Source organism: Kogia breviceps, chromosome 6 (assembly GCF_026419965.1).
Source record: "Kogia breviceps isolate mKogBre1 chromosome 6, mKogBre1 haplotype 1, whole genome shotgun sequence".
Classification (NCBI taxonomy): Eukaryota; Metazoa; Chordata; class Mammalia; order Artiodactyla; family Physeteridae; genus Kogia; species Kogia breviceps.
The window spans coordinates 74,700,055-74,718,211 of record NC_081315.1 but is presented as its reverse complement, the minus strand read 5'-3'; the positions used below and the strand labels follow the sequence as shown (position 1 = coordinate 74,718,211).

General features: G+C 39.7%; 1 protein-coding gene across 1 annotated transcript in view; it reads right to left on the bottom strand.

The window, feature by feature from the left end:
• Window positions 1-776: 776 nt before the first annotated feature.
• CWH43 (cell wall biogenesis 43 C-terminal homolog) overlaps window positions 777-18,157 on the bottom strand; it is a 50,579-nt gene continuing 33,198 nt past the window's right edge. The window contains 5 exon segments of the mRNA XM_059065794.2: window positions 777-855; window positions 3,904-4,059; window positions 8,789-8,824; window positions 9,137-9,165; window positions 14,323-14,467. Of these exon segments, the coding sequence (XP_058921777.1) occupies window positions 777-855; window positions 3,904-4,059; window positions 8,789-8,824; window positions 9,137-9,165; window positions 14,323-14,467 (445 nt within the window).

Sequence of the window (18,157 nt, the reverse complement as noted above, 5' to 3'; positions counted from 1 at the left end):
CAAATAACATTCAGGGCCCTTCTAGCTCTAAGATGTAATGTGTGGCCCCCTGAACAACAGTCAAACCACTATTCCTCGCGGAGATAATGCTTTTGGGCTGAATTCTCCCCATCACCTACCTGCTTGGTTCTAGGGAAGAAAATTTTCTCTGTGGGACCCCTCTGTGTGCGGAGGTATGTTCCCTGACAGCTGGTCGCCTGACTGACTGGAGACATCAACAGAGAGTGTCCTGTACAGCCAGGGAGTGATGCAAACCCGGAGAAGAGTCACAATGCTATCATAGCTCAGGGAAGGATGGCAATGGGCGTGCTGCAGCTGCTGAGTCAACAACAATTATATGTACACATTATTCTGCTAACAATTAGACTTAATCTTTAAACATTTTTTTCCCTGCCTTGTTCCAAGAGGGATGTAAGGCTGCTTGATTTCTGTAAGTAATCCTTCCAGCTCGTCAAAAAATCCATTTCCTATTTTTAAGCATTAAAAAGGTAAGACATTTTTGTTATTTCCTCTCTCATAGTAAAACTTTCTTAGGTTACCCCACATTCTATTTTTTATCAAATATTTACAAAAAACAATTTGGAGAAATGCTTGTATTTAACAATATATGTTATAAATTGATAGAATTTCCCACTGCATAGATACCATATTTTTTCAAAATCAAGGGTTTTTTTGTGTATAGTTTCCCACTTTAGTTCATCTCTTCTTTTTATCTTATAATTATATTTTTATTTCCTTTAGGATTGTGTGGTCAATGAATTCCTGTTTTAAATAGTTCATAAAAAGTATTTGGGAGTACTCATATGAAAATGATGATTGTTCTCAAAATTATGTCCTTCTTTGTAAGATCCAAATCTAAAAAGAAAAAAAGTAATTGATATGTAAAAACTATTCCAAAAGATATGTTCTTATGTGAAATTTAACCATAATCTATTGTGGTTTTACTTATCTATCATAAAACCAGGAGAGATATGATTAATTTATAAAACAGCAAATGAAGAAGAAAAAAAGGATTCATGCCTATGGAAAAGGCATACTAAATTTTAACCTTCAAAGTCCTCATTCCATGATTATGGATCATTCCAAAAGCACAATTGTTTGAGAATTATTGGCTGATAACATTTGTGAAAAATAAGTCTGGATTTTCTCCCTTTCTCGTTTGGAATAATATCCATTTTATAGGTGAAGGGATGTTATTCATGTTATATTTACGCATCTATACAATCTATTTTGGTAAAATTGCAATTCCTAAGGCTTCTACAGTGCTCAGGTGCTACAGATTAATGATTTACTTTGCCAATGAATTATTAGGTAATTATATAGCTCTGGTTGGTATGATGAAATACAAAAGGCACTGAAAAGGAAGCTATGACTTCCTTTTCTTAATCAGCAATTGCAATATCCAAATGACTACGATAATGTAGGAGATAGGAGATCTGTTTACTTTGTCATCTCAAAACAACAATAAGGGATATTAAAATTTTGCATAACCTTTGACTGTACTATTCCATGACTAGAACCGAGTACTAATGAAGAAATCAAGGATATACCCAAAGATATAGAGTCCCTGGAAGACTTTCTGTAATAATGAAAGGCTAAATGTGAAATAAAACTATTGGTTAGCTAAGTTTGGTATATCCATACAATGGAATATTATGCAATCACTAAAAATATTTTCAGAAGAGTATTTTATTATTGAAGGAAGTTCATCATATACTGTTTGGATGTAAAAACAAATCAGATTAACAAATATGATGAACACACATACACATATATATGTTTCATACATTTACAAAGTTGGGATAATTGTGTGATATATAGATATATATGCATATAAAAAAGCAAAGATGTATCCAAAAATATTACCAGTGATAATCTTTGAATTGCTTATCTCTCCACTAAAACATAAGCTCCACAGGACAAAGATTTGGTCTTAGTCACCACTCTGTCCTCAGTTTCCAGCATAAGGCCTAGCATGGTACTGGCATCATGGTACTTAATGGCTGTTTGTTGAATTAAGGAATGGAATTTTTTTGTGATTCTTTGATTATTTCTATTTTATAAATTTTCATATGTATATATTTTATAAGGAATTTTAAAGCAGACCTTCTACTTAATGCTTCTGTTATTTTCATAATTAAACTGAGTGAGAAAGCAGATCGAGCACCCTTCACAGTTGGTGTGGATCAATCTACAGCTGTGATTAGCCAAAAATATTTTATTTGGACTTCTCCACACTCCTGATATGAGAATAAGGAAACAGGAAAATTATTTTTCTTCCCAGATCTTTGAGCTTCCATTTAAGAAGTAATCTCAGTCAACAAAAGGAGGGAAGCTTTCTATTTTACTTCTACTGTTACTGCTACAAATACCGTTGCTGCTATTGCAGCTACTGGCTCTGGAGGATTTACCATGCAATATTTTAAGAACTTTGTGTGTCATTCAAACCTCAAAAAAACTTAGGAGTCAGGCACTACCACTTTTCCCATTTTGCAGATGAGATTTGAAGCTTAGAGAGGTTAAGCAACTTGCTCACAGTTGCGCAGCTGTTCACTGGCAAAAAGTGAAGGTCTGAACTGGGCAGCTTTTCCCCAGAGCCCATGCTCTTCACAGCCACATTGCAGTTACAAAGGGCAAGATCAAATACAACGACTGAAGCAAATCAAGACTTGGCTATAGCTCTCCTTACGTTTGCTGCCTACACTTTGATACAGTTTTTTCTTGTAAGGAGAGACAAGGAAGAAAAAGAGAATGGAAAAATGTCATTTCCCCCCCAAACAAAATGACATCTGAGAAGTTTCTATAGCTAGTAGCTGGTAAAAGTAGTAGAAATGTCAAATAATACTAACAAGGTCTATGACATGTTCTGGGTCTGGTTTGAGGCAGACATTTCCTCTCATTATACAGTCATGGGAAGAGAAAAGAGCAACTACTCCAAATCACATGTTTTGCTGCAAATAGATTTCTCAGATAACCTCTATTTAAAACTAAACAACACCCAACTTATTTCAAAGGGTAGAGTATCTGTAATGGAAATAAATAATCCACTCTCGATAGTCTCAATTCTTACTGCACATTAGAATAACCTGGAAAGATTATTTTTTAACCTGAAGCCCATGTATCACCAAGAGGTTCTGATGAATTGGTCTGGGGTGGGACCCAGGCAGAGGGAAGGGTTTTTTTGGCAGTACGTGGGCCTCTCACTGTTGTGGCCTCTCCCGTTGCGGAGCACTGGCTCCGGACGCGCATGCTCAGTGGCCATGGCTCACGGGCCCAGCTGCTCCGTGGCATGTGGGATCTTCCTGGAACGGGGCACGAACCCGTGTCCCCTGCATTGGCAGGTGGACTCTCAACCACTGCGCCACCAGGGAAGCCCCAAGGGGAGTTTTTAAAAGCTCTCCAGGTGAGTCTAAGTGCAGCCAACGCTGAGAATCACAGCACACCAATGATGCTAACAGGCTTCCTTCCCACTTGTTGGCTCTGTCACTGACCAGCCACGTAACCCTGATGAAGTTATGTTCCTCAGCCTAAGCTTCTTTACCTCTAAAATGGGGATAACAAGAGGACTGATCCAATGTGGATTAATCGAGACAACACAGGGCACTAGAACAGGGTCTAGGACACAAAAACACTTTAATATTAGCTATTATGATGGTGATGGTGCCGTGCCGTTGATCTTTTTTGCCTGAAGTTGGGACTTCAACACATTTCTCTATCCCAGAAAGCAGGGATCATAACTTCAACCCAAGTAGGATGTCATAATCTTTACCAGGAGCTCCCTTAACATGAATAAACCTCTAGAACCGAATCTAATTTGTAGCTCATTGTGAGGTAATATTTAGGTCCCTAGAGGGGATGGACAACCTCATAGCTGTAGTTCACAACATAAAGGAACTCACTCACCTGGGATTCAAGTGAATTTTCTCGGGAACTTCCCTGGGGTCTGTGACCACTTTCTGGTTGTCTCTATAATTAATGGGATCATCAGGGATCCTAAATTTGGCCATCTGAATTTCAGAGTCACTCAGCTCAGCATGGGAGATTCTTGCATAACCCAATCTGTGGCAGAAACAAATGGTTTGTAAAGATAGTATTATCATACAGAAATCTGATGAGATCTAGTATTATAGATAACACCTTCATTATTAAGCCAATTTCCCATTTCTAACTCTACTCTGTATATCACTAGAATTAACTTGATTTATTACTCTAAATATTTATCAAAATATTGCTTTTATGATATAAATGAATAAGGAATATGCACGTAGGTTTAATTAACTAAACATACTTGGCAAACTTACTCTATTACACTAATGAATATTCTGTCTGTACAAATTGCCTCTCACACATTTGTTTTGTGTCAATAGCAGGAATTCTTCAGAATGACAGGAGCATAGGCCTAAATTCTTTCTTACCTTAAAAAATCCAAACACCTCATGCACATTTTCATTCACATTGAAACATCTAAAATAAAAGATTTTTAATGCCTGAAAAATTGCACAATTTTCATGTCTGAAAAAATTGTACATCTTGTTTTTGCTTACATCTTTTGGTTCTCCAGGAAATTCAAAGCATTTTGTAGATGTTATCTATCTGGATAGTTATCGAGAAGCTCACATGGAAAAATGGAAGACCATGAGCAGCCAAGAATTCATTTTATTTTATTTATTTTTTGCCTTTTAAAAAATGTCAGCCTCAGTCATTCACTTATTGAAAAAACAAATACATAGCCAGTCCCTACTACATGCAGGCATTGTTCAGGTACTGGGAATAAACAGTGAAGGTCTTGCCCTCATGGAGCTTTCATCCTAGTTGGGGAAAACAAATTAAATATGTATATGTATGGTGATCAGTACCCAAGTGCTATGGGGGAAAAGGCAGAGTACAGAAGACAGGGCATGCCAGGTGACAAAGGCTGTTATTTTATAGTGGATGGTCAGAGCATAACTCTCTGACAAAGTGACATTTGAGCAAAAAGTTGAATGAAGTGAGAGAGCAAACCATACAGGTATTGGAGGAAGGGCATTCTAGGGAATGGGAACAGCAAATGCAAAGGTCCTGGGGTAGAATGCACTTGGCTTTTCTGAGAACCAACTCCACAATGACTGGAGTGGAGTGCATAGGGGGAACCTGAGTTTGCACGGGGGTGGGGGCAGCAGATGATGCAAAGCCTTCCTGACAGACTTGAGATTTTCTTCTGAGAATGAATTGGTAATCCAAGGAGTTTTGTGCAGAGATGCAGTGGCTACTGTGTAGACAGCAGACTCCAGGGAAAGGGTCAAAGCAGAGAGAACAGTTAGGAGGCCACTGCAACAATTTAGGTAAAAGACGATGGAGGCTTGGGCCACAGTGGCAGTAGGAGGAACACTTAAAACCTGTAACTACATATAAAATAGAGACAGAAATCCAGAGCTGGAACCAGCAGAGGCAGCAAATCTGCCCACCACAGCAGGTAAGAGAAGAGCTATGATGGCATCAGATGTGGGTCTGAGTTGTCTGACAGGTTAATGCATTTGTCTAAGCTCAGGTCCCAAATCTGTGCAGTTCCCTGTAATTCTATGTCACTGCCTCTAGTAAATCTAGGTTATTTATTTCCCAAATCTCTAAGATCAAAGTTCTAACCCATTTCACAGACACAGGCTTCAAAAAGTCCTTGACGATAAGGAATCTGACAATTCAAATCTTCTACTAAAACAGGGACTCTCTCATTGTTGTCCAGTAAATATTTATTAAGTGCCTACTGAGAGTAGGGCATTGAATTAGATGATCAAGGTAAAGTTTATAGAATTGGTTTTGTGGACAGAAACTAAATAACAGTAGTCCTAACTTCATTAATTTTGGTATTTTCAAAATTAACTTCCTGTCTGTTCCAGACTAAACATCTGTGTTCCCTCCCCCCAAATTCATATGTTGTAGCCCTAACCACCCCCATTGCCCCAGTGTAGCCATATTTGGAGACAGAGCCTCTAAGAAAGTTATTAAGTTAAATGAGTTCATAAGGGTGGGTCCCTGATCCAATAGGATTAGTGTCCTTAAAGAAGAGATATCACAGAGCATGCATGCTCTTTCCCTCTGTCTCCAGAACCATGAGAAAATTAGTTTCTGTTGTTAAAGCCATCCAGTCTATGGTATTTTGTTGTGGCAGCCTAAGCAGACTATTATACCATCTCTGACAGTCAGTCACTATATGTATGTGTGTATATATTAATATATATCTCCAAATATTTCTAAATATATACATATATTTCCCATCCCACTCTCCTAAGGAGAGACAAAGAAGGTCTTGGGCCACAAATGTACAAAGAGAGCCCAGTGATTAACTATTATGGGAACTAGTACTATAAATACCCCTGTCCCTTGGCAACTAACAATTTTTACATCTTGAATATATACCTTTTTCAGTCTATCTCATAAACTGTCTTCTAGAAATTCTAATAACCCCATTAAAGCAACCACTTTAATATGAATTTAAACAGAAGCAATGTTTTCAATCTGAAATATCATATACTTTACAAAACTAGCATGCTCCCTCCCACCTTAATGTTTTGGAAACACCAAAATAATAGTCAAGCTATCTGTCCTGCAGCCATATAGGCAGGTGCTGGGTCTTTAGAGTTTCTGAATTATTAGTGTAACCAGAATGAGCTTAGCATCTCAGGGGCCTCCCTGGCCACCTCAGTAAGCATGTGAACCAATGAAATTATCCAGGAACCAATTTACTAAGTAATATCCAAAGTCCTTCATGAGAGTCCACAAGACCTGCTCCCTTCCCTCGCTGGCCATACACTCCCCACTTACCTCCTTTACCTCCATCTCCATATACACCCTCCTGCCCCACAAATATCACTTTTCTTCAAAAACATCAGCCTTCCTGCCTTTGGGCTTTTGCACTAGCTGGTCCTGCTACCTGGAAAGGCCTTCTCCCAGACAGCCACATGGGCCACTCCTTCAAGTCTTAGCTCTAATGTCAACTTTTCATTAAGACCTACCCAAGCCCCTATTTACAACTGCATCCCATCTCCATATTCTGGATGTTCCTTATCCTGCTCAAGTTTTCCTCACTATAGTTATCACCTCCTAAAATAAGACACAATGGAATTATTGACTCCATCATTCCAATCATTGTCTATCTTCCCTCAGCCAGTTGAGGGATGCTTCTCTGAACTTTCACTGCTATACCCCTGCTGGCTGACATACATTATGCCCCATCAATACTTGTTGAATGGCAAATGGGGTAAAGAACAGTAGAACCTAATGGTTTGCTTTCACCAGACTGTGACTCATAAGTGAACAAGCCATATCTCCAAAGGGAGAGAAGTTGACCATGTGATTCTATATCATCTCCAGAAAGCAACCATTTCTTTCATCAATGTAGATCACAGATCTTAGAACAGAAGGTTACCTAAGGGGTGATCAGTTCCACACCAGCTCCCCTCTTCAGTCAGGCAATGCCAAGATGCCTCCAGGTGATAAACTGCTCTGTATGGAGGAGGAACTAAGGCCCAGAGAGGTCCATCCTAGAAGGCCCCACTGTCCCACAGTTCCCAGCACTGCCCCAAGAAGGGTAGTTAGAGTTCTCAGGTCAAAGAACTCCACAGATTCTGTACTAACGGAATTTCAGGATGAGTTTCAGGGATGGTCTCCAGCATGTTGCATCCACTAAAGAACCCTGTAAGTGGAGGGGCCTGTGAATCCATCACTGTCAACAAGATCTGTCCCTCCTTACCTCTCTCACATCACCTCCCATCTAACTCTACTCCAGCCGTGCTGGCCTCCTAAAACTCTTGCACTTCCTCTTCCCTCTGCCTGGATGCTCTTCTCAGGATGTATGCAGGCGGACTCCCCCTCATTCGGGCTGCTGCCTGAACAGCACCCCATCAGAACAGCGACCCTTCCCACCCTCGGTACTCCCCACCCTTCTTACCTGGCTTTATTCATCCTTCTCATCATATTTATCCCCACCTGGCATAGTCTATTCCTTACATGCTTACTTTCTGTCTCTTTCCACTGGAGTGGAAGCTCCATGAGTCAAGGATTTTATTTTGTTCCTGTTATATCCCCATTGCCTAGAACAATGCCAGTCATGTAATAGGTATTTAATAAATACTTGCTGAATAAATGATTGACTGATGAGTCCCTTTTTTGATATTAAACTGCTCTTTGCTTTGTTTAAAGCAACAGTGCCTTCAAAACAGATTTACACAGTTACGTGTTTGAATTCTGAGATCTTTCAGCTATAGTATTTTTGAATTTTTACATATATATGGATAATATTCATTTTTTGATATGGGATGATATGGGGTGATATTTTTAAAAATATAATCTACCTTGAGAGCTCACCACAATATAGTAGTGGCTCCAGCCAAGGTAGTTACCTTACCCAAGATTACATGATTAGAAGCTGGCAAAGCTGGAATTCAAGCCCACGGTCCATGCTGTTTCCACCATGGCATACAGTCAAAAACGGTGCCATTCCTAACATGTACTGACAGTTACATAATTATCATGCTTAATAACTCACACAGTATCTTCTTTGTATAACTAAACTTAATTTGCTTAACCATTTACTCCTTCTTAACTCATTAGGCTATACACTGAAAAAAATGTTAAACTGGGTAACTAGTCAAATCAATGTCTATGAAAAGTAACACAATTAAATAATTGCTTCCAGAAAGTTTTTCTTTCCAGGATAGACCCAAAAGATCACAATAACAGTAGATTAAGAAAAACAACAATCCAAAAAAAAAAAAGAAAGAAAGAAAAACAACAATCAAACACCTATGCTTACTTGATCAGCCCTCAATATATAATGTATTCACACCATCTGTCTTTTTTTTTTTAAATAAATTTATTTATTTACTTATTTTTGGCTGTGTTGGGTCTTCGTTGCTGTGCGAGGGCTTTCTCCAGTTGCGGCGAGTGTGGGCCACTCTTCATCGCGGTGCACAGGCCTCTCACTATCGTGGCCTCTCTTGTTGCGGAGCACAGGCTCCAGACACGCAGGCTCAGTAGTTGTGGCTCATGGGCTTAGTTGCTCCACAGCATGTGGGGTCTTCCCAGACCAGGGCTCGAACCCGTGTCTCCTGCATTGGCAGGCAGATTCCCAACCACTGCGCCACCAGGGAAGCCCACACACCATCTGTCTTGCTCTGTGCTGTCAATATCCTAATAATGAAAAGAGAATGTTTAAAGCATTAAAAACGGTGCTCTATTCTGAATTGCCAAGAAAACGTGTGAGCTACAGTAATAAACATGCCTTTCTTTTGTGCATGCTATTTTCTCTGCCTAACTCCTACTGATTTTTTAAGGTCAAAATCATTTATTCATTCTATAGATATTTTTGGAGCACCTACCATATGCCCATGTGGCCCCAGTATGAGATGCTGGGAGTAAAACATGAAGGTGGTCTAGAGAGAGAGTTAGGCAGCAATCACAACACGGTACTGGCTCCGCACAGCTTTCCAAGTCTCTCTTCCCAGGCAGAATTGACTGCATGCTCATCGGTCATCCTGTGTAGTCCTTTATGCGCACCAGCTACACCACTTTGTACAGTTAATTGTTTAGATGTCTCCACTCTCCCCTTCCTGAGCAGAAAGACTCAATCACCTAGGCTCCCTGGTTGCTAACATGAAGGCTGGCATTTGGGAGGAGCTCATTCTGTTTGTTAAATTGAGTCACTGGCAACACATGTTTCAGAAGTAATCATGAGTCCATTTGACGTTGAAAGCTTGAGACCAGCGTTACTTTTCATCAGAAATTCAGAATATAAACATTTTTTTCTATAATGTGTTGATAAAACTCTAAATATGGAGATTTATACTAAAGAAATATTCATTTTCTTCTTTTAAAAAATATACCTGACTTTTGACTATGTTGACTAAATTTTACTATTAAAATTTAATTTTAAAAATATTTTTATATCGCAAAGAACACACCACAATTGATTATGTATTAATTTTTTTTTCTTAAGCTTGGTGGTGGACACATGAATGCTTGTTAATTAATCTTTACTATTACTTACATATCACACACATATCAACTATGACTTTTGTATACATGGAAAAATTGTAATATATTTTAAAAATTAAATTTAAAAATTTTAATGATAAAAAAAGCAAATAAATTCTAAAGGTACTGTTCTGGTTTGCCTTGGGAAGAGATAAAAATTTAGTCATTCAGCTGTATATTGTGGGGATAATCAATTATGAATATGTTTTACTATCTTTTTATCTTACTAGGTTTTAAAAAGTTGCTCGCAGATTTTAAGACTGTGGAATTTAAACATTCATTTCTTAAAGAGAAATATCTGTTCACTCAAGCATTTATGATTAAAACTTCCCTCTGCATTAATAAAGTTCCTTATAGAAAAAGTTATATAAGAATCCACTGCAAATCTTTTTTTTTTAACATCTTTATTGGAGTAAAATTGCTTTACAATGTGTGTTTGTTTCTGCTTTATAACAAAGTGAATCAGCTATACATATACATATATCCCCATATATCCTCCCTCTGGCGTCTCCCTCCCACCCACCCTATCCCACCCCTCTAGGTGGTCACAAAGCACTGAGCTGATCTCCCTGTGCTATGCGGCTGCTTCCCACTAGCTATCTATTTCACATTTGGTAGTATATATATGTCCATGCCACTCTATCACTTCATCCCAGCTTACCCTTCCCCCTCCCCGTGTCAAGTCCATTCTCTACATATGCATCTTTATTCCTGTCCTGCCCCTAGGTTCTTCAGAGCCTCTCTATTTTTTTTTTTAGATTCCATATATATGTGTTAGCATACGGTATTTGTTTTTCTCTTTCTGACTTACTTCACTCTGTATGACAGACTCTAGGTCCATCCACCTCACTACAAATAACTCAATTTCCTTTCTTTTTATGGCTGAGTAATATTCCATTGTATATATATGCCACATCTTCTTTATCCATTCATCTGTCTATGGACACTCAGGTTGCTTCCATGTCCTGGCTATTGTAAATAGAGCTGCAACGAACTTTGTGGTACATGACTCTTTTTGAATTATGGTTTTCTCAGGGTATATGCCCAGTAGTGGGATTGCTGGGTCGTATGGTACTTCTATTTGTAGTTTTTTATACATACAGTTCTCCATAGTGGCTGTATCAATTTACATTCCCACCAACAGTGCACGAGGGTTCCCTTTTCTCCACACTCCCTCCAGCATTTATTGTTTGTAGATTTTTTGATGATGGCCATTCTGACCAGTGTGAGATGATATCTCATTGTAGTTTTGATTTGCATTTCTCTAATGATTAGTGATGTTGAGCATCCTTTCATGTGTTTGTTGGCAATCTGTGTATCTTCTTTGGAGAAATGTCTATTTAGGTCTTCTGCCCATTTTTCGATTGGGTTATTTGTCTTTTTTGATATTGAGCTGCATGAGCTGTTTGTATATTTTGGAGATTAATCCTTTGTCAGTTGCTTCATTTGCAAATATTTTCTCCCATTCTGAGGGTTGTCTTTTCGTCTTTTTTATGGTTTCCTTTGCTGTGCAAAAGCTTTTGAGTTTTATTAGGTCCCATTTGTTTATTTTTGTTTTTATTTCCATTTCTCTAGGAGGTGGGTCAAAAAGGATCTTGCTGTTATTTATGTCATAGAGTTTTCTGCCTATGTTTTCCTCTAAGAGTTTTACAGTGTCTGTCCACTGCCAATCTTGACACAGCTTCTGACTGTGACAGTGGAACCCAACAGAGTATTAAATAAAAATCAAATAAAATTCCTCTTACACACACACACACACACACACACACACACACACACAAATTCTCTCTCTTATTAGGATACAATCAATTTTTTCTTAAATTTGCCAAATATCATCTTGTATAGTAGTCTTCTATATTTTATAGACCATATATACTTACACATTTATCTAATGTGATTTGATACATACAGCCAGACGTACATAATACAAATATGTAGCTACCGCTTATTAAGTTCCTCCTACATGCAAGGCTTAGGGCTTTTCAGGCATTACTTTATTTTCATCCTCAGAACAACCCTATGATATGATAGGTATTACTATCCCCTCTTTATAGATGTGGACATTGAGGCCCAGAAAGGTTAAATAATTTGCCTCAAGGTCACAAAGCTGGTAAATGTGGCACCAGGTAGGCTAGTGAGTGATGAGAGACTACATGGAGAGGCCCAGCCAACAACCAGCACCAAGGCCCCAGACCAGTGAGTGGGGACATGTCAGACCTCCCCAGCCACAGCCACCAGCTGACTCCACGAATGAATGCAGACAAGAACAGAAAACCACTCAGTAGACCCACAGAGTCATGAGGATATTGGACCATTGTTCTTTTTAAGCCACTAAGGTTTGTAGCTTGGACAGTGATGCACTAATAAATAACTAATGCAACCCCTGTGATTCCACTCTCCAGACTTTCCTCTTACTCTTCTGACTTCTCCTTAATCTCTTTTCTGAGATAATCTCCATTCTCTTCCCTCACCCTTCACCCCCATGATAGCCACACTAAATGTGACTCTATCAGGAGTTTTCTTTGGTCTTCCTCTTGCAATTCTCTAACTCCATAAGCAATATCATCCCCTTCCACGGTTTTAATGATCACCTAGATGGTGGCAACCCCTTATTCTGTATCTCTAGTCCTGACAGCCCTTCTCAGTTCCAGATCCATATGTCCAGCTGCCTAATGGACAGCTCCACTAATATCCCACAGACGCCTCAACTCAGCCTAAAGCTGAACTCATCTTCTTTGTAAAACTCTTCTTCCTTATGTATTCGCTATAATAATAAGAGTCATCATCATAAACCCTCTGACCAAAGCCAAAATTAGGAGTCCATCTTGACTCCACTTCTGCTTTATCCACTAGGGCAGAGATTAACTCATTTCCCTAATATCTGCCTTGCCCCTCTTCCAAAGTTGTAGGATTTTTAGCTAGGTATAAGGGTATTAAGATTAAATATTGCATCTCTCAACTTCCCGTACAGTGAGGTATGGCCAATGACTAAATTCCAGTCAATGAAATGTAGGTAGAAGAGGTCAGTTTCCTGGAATTTGCCTTAGAGATAAGTTGCATATGCTCTTGGTCCCCTCTGTATCCCTTCCTCCCTCTTGCTAACTAGAACAAGGATGCTGACATCTTGGACCATGAGGCAAACTTGGTAGTGGAAGCCTTGTAATGTGGAGTGACAAGATAGAAGGAGCACACTCCCGATACCACAAAGTGCCGTACTAGTGGTGAATCACCTGCCCGGACTTTTACATAAAGAGCTATACTTCTCTTATTTAAGCCACTGTCGTTTTGTGTTTTCTGTCACATACAGAATACCCTCATCATACAATGCTCTCTCTCACCTGTCTTTCCAAGCACTTGATAAAATGGATAAGTTTTTTGTTTGCAGATATTATCTCAAGACAATGAAGTAAAAAAAAAAAGACATGTAAAGGACCAAGAAATCTACATAGGGCTTAACTAAATATAATAATTGTATTTCTCATTACAAACGAACGCATTTAACCTTCTAGTGTATATATGTCTCAAGGATTTGATTTGTCTGTCAGTTTCCCAGAGTATGATTATATCTGGATACACTGAGAAATTCAACCATTTGGGACCTGAACAGGTAAGGACAAATTCAGTGTCATTTAGTGAGGCCCTGATCAGCCAGCCTCTCTATATGCCATTTTATCTTTTACTCTCATCATGATTAACTTGTGCAGTGTGGCAGATTGTATTTTCTAAACGCGGCTATAATAATCCACTTTCCATATGGCATTCTTATAATGTGACTTTGATACACCTCTCATCGAGATGGGGTTTATGTTTCTTCCACTTGAATGTGAGCAGGCTTGTGATGACAGCAGAAATCACATTATATGACTTACAAGGCTAGGTCATACAAGGCAATACAACTTCTTCCTGGTTCTCTTAGGACGCTCACTCTTAAAACCCAGCCATCATGCAGGAAAGAAGCCTAAGCAGCCCACGGAGAGGAAGCAGGACCCTGAGCCTGAAGCCCCAGCTGAGCTCCTAGTCAACAGCCCCACCAACTTGCCACTTACGTGTCATCTGCAAAGTGGCTCCTCCAGTCCCCAGGTGAGCCGCCTAGCTGTGTGGAGCAGAGATGAGCTATCCCCACTAAGTCCTGTCCAAATTGCAGATTTATGAGCAAAGAGATGAATGCTACTTAAAGACAGTATGTTTTTTGGTAGTTTTTCATGCAGTAGTAGATAATCAGGATACATATTACAATGTTGGGTTAGGTTTTTCAAAACATGAAGAAGAAACACTTTATTTAAGAAATCAGAAATCCTATTAAGATTGTGTTACCTTCACATTGCCACGTTCAATGAGCTATAGATAATCTCTGGAACCAGGTGCTGAAGTGATATATCCCAGAAATATCACTTGCTCAGAGCTATTTTTCAGTAGTTTTGAAACAGCAATAGCTTGAAGTTTCCTATCGAGGTCATCTCTGAAAAAATGCAAAAATATACCTCTTTACTGTATTTGCAAAACAATTTTTGAAAAATATTAGGTACCTGGGCTTCCCTGGTGGCGCAGTGGTTGAGAATCCCCCTGCCGATGCAGGGGACACGGGTTCGTGCCCCGGTCTGGGAAGATCCCACATGCCGCGGAGCGGCTGGGCCCGTGAGCCATGGCTACTGAGCCTGCGCGTCCGGAGCCTGTGCTCCGCAATGGGAGAGGCCACAACAGCGACAGGCCCACGTACCACAAAAAAAAAAAAAAAAAAAAAAAAAAAAAAAAATTAGGTACCTAAGTTCCCAAAGAATATCTTCAAACACTGCACAAACCCAGAATAATTCCTACTGGGACACATTGACTTAATGTTACGCAAATGAGCAAGACAGCTATAGTGCTTCAACTGGGCAGGCTGACAAACTTGACCAAGAACAACATGACCTTTCCCCACAAATCATTTGGAGTCGAGTGGATATAAATATCGAAAAACAGCAATTGCTCAACTTTTCATCAGAAGAAATTATAACAATAATCTAAGACCTGGTCATCAGTATTACAGCTAAAGATTAATAGTTTAAAAAAAAAAAAAAGCAAGGAGTACCAGTAAGAGGGAGAATTCTAACATTCACAGAACACACCAGGTTTGTTAAACCTACTCAGCTCCTTCAACTGAACAGTTTCTGAAAGCCTCCCTGGCTCTCCTGGTCAAATACTGGCTAAGTGTGCTGCTTTTATCATGCTAAGAACTATAAGTGTGTAACTGAGACAACCAGGCAAGTACATCAAGACTCTGAGGGGTTTATAGTCAGTCTGTCTGGGGAAAAATAGGGACATCATATTTGCATGATCCAGCAAGAAAAATGGAAACCACTCTAGGTGTTTCAAACAAAGTGAATTTAATACCAGGGATTGGCTACTAGGTGATAGGAAGCCAAACAGGAATCAGTGAAGCAACTAGAGGTTAGTAGCAGTGAGAAACCTCTACCACCTCTAGGGCTAGAGGGACAACAGGAAGAGGTGATATTCCCAGAGTCCACAAGCCAGTCCTAACTGGTTGGAAATGGTACTATGGAGGAGGCTACTCAGAAGGATCCAGGGCCATTGAAGGAGGAGTTGGAGCCACAGAAGAGACTTAGCTGCTGCCAGAGTCAACAGAGAAAGAAGAGAGAGAATGAGAAGTACTCTGTCTCCTTCCCTCCTCCAGCCCTCCAGCCTTGCATTTGTGCGTCCCATTGGCTAAACCTACCCAGAAGCCTGAAGGCAACAGACTCTGGGAAATGTGGTTTCCTGCAATCTGTAGCTGGAAGGGAGCTGAACCAGGAATGGATCCAAAAGCAAATAGGCAGCAGACCAACACAGGCACTTACAGAGTAAGACAGCTAATAAATGACTGTTAAGAAAAATCAATGACAAAGGAAGATAGAGGGAGATCACCAAGAGCTGAGAAGACTGGAGAAACCTCACTGAGGTAGGATCAGAAGACAGGACTAAGCTTATCCATTCTTACGTATAGACAGCTGAGCACTATTAAAAGATGTCTCAAGAAACAGAAGAGTGAAAAGGATGACCATTTGCTAAACATCTTTGCCTAGATCCATTCCCAGCCCTTCTCTATGCCCTGGAGGCTGGTCTCTGCAGATTTAATCTCCTGGGCTTCCTTGTCTACTAATTTCCAGTGAGGTTTGGGTAGGAAGAGAGAGAAATTGGAGTATTTCTTCAAGCTGCATTCCTCATGCCTAGTGGCCCCTCTTCTGGTTCCAGATCAAACGGGGCTCTGGGAATACTGTTTCCTCTACCTGTCCCTTCAGACCTAAGGATGGTACTGATTCCCCACCATGACTAGTGTCTGAGTACCTTAGCATCTCTTATCTGTTCCTCTGACCCTTCCAACATCGTGGTAAGTAGTCCCTTCATTAAGTCTGCAGTGAATTCTATTCCTTCTGACACACAACTGGGATTCAAATCCAATCTAGAGAATGCCAAAGTCACTGCACCACAGATAGAGCTTTCATTCAAATACGTTTTAGCAATATATTACCAAAAAATAATCTGTGAATTTGGCTTTACATTTTCTCAGGAGATAAAGTTCTCAGGAGATAAATCCAGTGATAATAATAAAAATAAAACCTATATGTATGTATGGGTATAAAGAAAGGAGGGGGAGGAATTAGGAGAGAGGGAGAAAGAGAGAGATTGAACACGTGTTTTATGTTTTCTTATCTGTTGATATTTGATCAGCCCAATAGCCCTATGATGTGGGCTAGAAAAAATAATTTTATCTGATTTTCAGAGACAAGGGAACTTGAGCTCACTGAGTTTATCTTACAACAGAACCAAAACTGTAACTACAGACTACAGGTTCTGTGCTCTTTCTTCTTTGTACATTTATGCATATTATAAGAAACAAACACGGTGATTAACTGGTGGCTCAGTTAATTACCTAAAATAATACCAATTTTAGTTACGGTGTATACCTAAGTAACTTCTAAGGAATGCTATTTTCTGTTTATTGGTTGTAAAGAGATATTTGTGTCGTCAGTAATTTTAGAAATCCCGTTGAATCAGCTAATAACATGCATAAGCATTCTGTAATTCATTCCTAATATGATTTCATGTTTATATGCCATAATCACTAGAAAATGAAATCACTAAATATTTTTTCAGAGTAAGAATTTTTTATCTAGTATTATAAAAACAAAGGCAGGGCTTCCCTGGTGGCGCAGTGGTTGGGAGTCTGCCTGCCGATGCAGGGGACACAGGTTCGTGCCCCGGTCCGGGAAGATCCCACGTGCCACGGAGCGGCTGGGCCCGTGAGCCATGGCCACTGACCCTGCGTGTCTGGAGCCTGTGCTCCGCAACGGGAGAGGCCACTACAGTGAGAGGCCCGAGTACTGCAAAAAAGGCAAGCAAAAATATGTAGTGATGGCTTCACAAGTTATTTGAAGCATGAACTTTCTCCTGTCACTTGTTGGGAGTGGACAGGGCTTCTAAAGAGTGAGACAAGAGATAAGGCTCTAAGGGAAAAGGCTGCACCCGGCATTGTGCTTGGGACACAGTAGATGCTTGATTCGTGTTTGATGAATGACTTTTTTTAAAGCTGCCCAATGCACTTCACACTTAGAGGTGTCTGATTTGCTTTAATAATAATGGCCAGTATTAATTGAGCAGCTACTCTAGTCACATACTTTGCATGAGATAATATATCTTATTTAATTCCCTCAAGAATCCTATAAGTAGGATTATCGCTCCTGACTTACGGATGGGAAAACTGAGGCTCAAGGTAGTTAAATAATTTGGTGAAGGATACACCTTGACTTAGGATTCAAACCAGATTGTCTGATTCCTCCAGGTTCTGGAGTTTCATGCTCTTACCCATTAAACTATATTGCTTCCCTTCCCTTCCCTTCCCTTCCAGTCACATCTCTTCAACAGGTGCTAGCTATTATCATTACTGCTGTGATTGTTAACATTATTATTAAATCAAGTGAGTAAGGTAGCAAGCAAAGGGTATATTGTTAGTTACAGGGCTTTAAATATGTGGTTAATAGAAAGTTAGAAAAGGTAATCCTTCCCTCCTCTTTTCCAAACAATTTGAGGGCTATTTTTTAGTCTTCTCTTCCCTCACAAGTCTAGTCTTCACATTTTAGAGGTCAAAGGGAGTTAAAGGGGGCAGGGGGAAAAA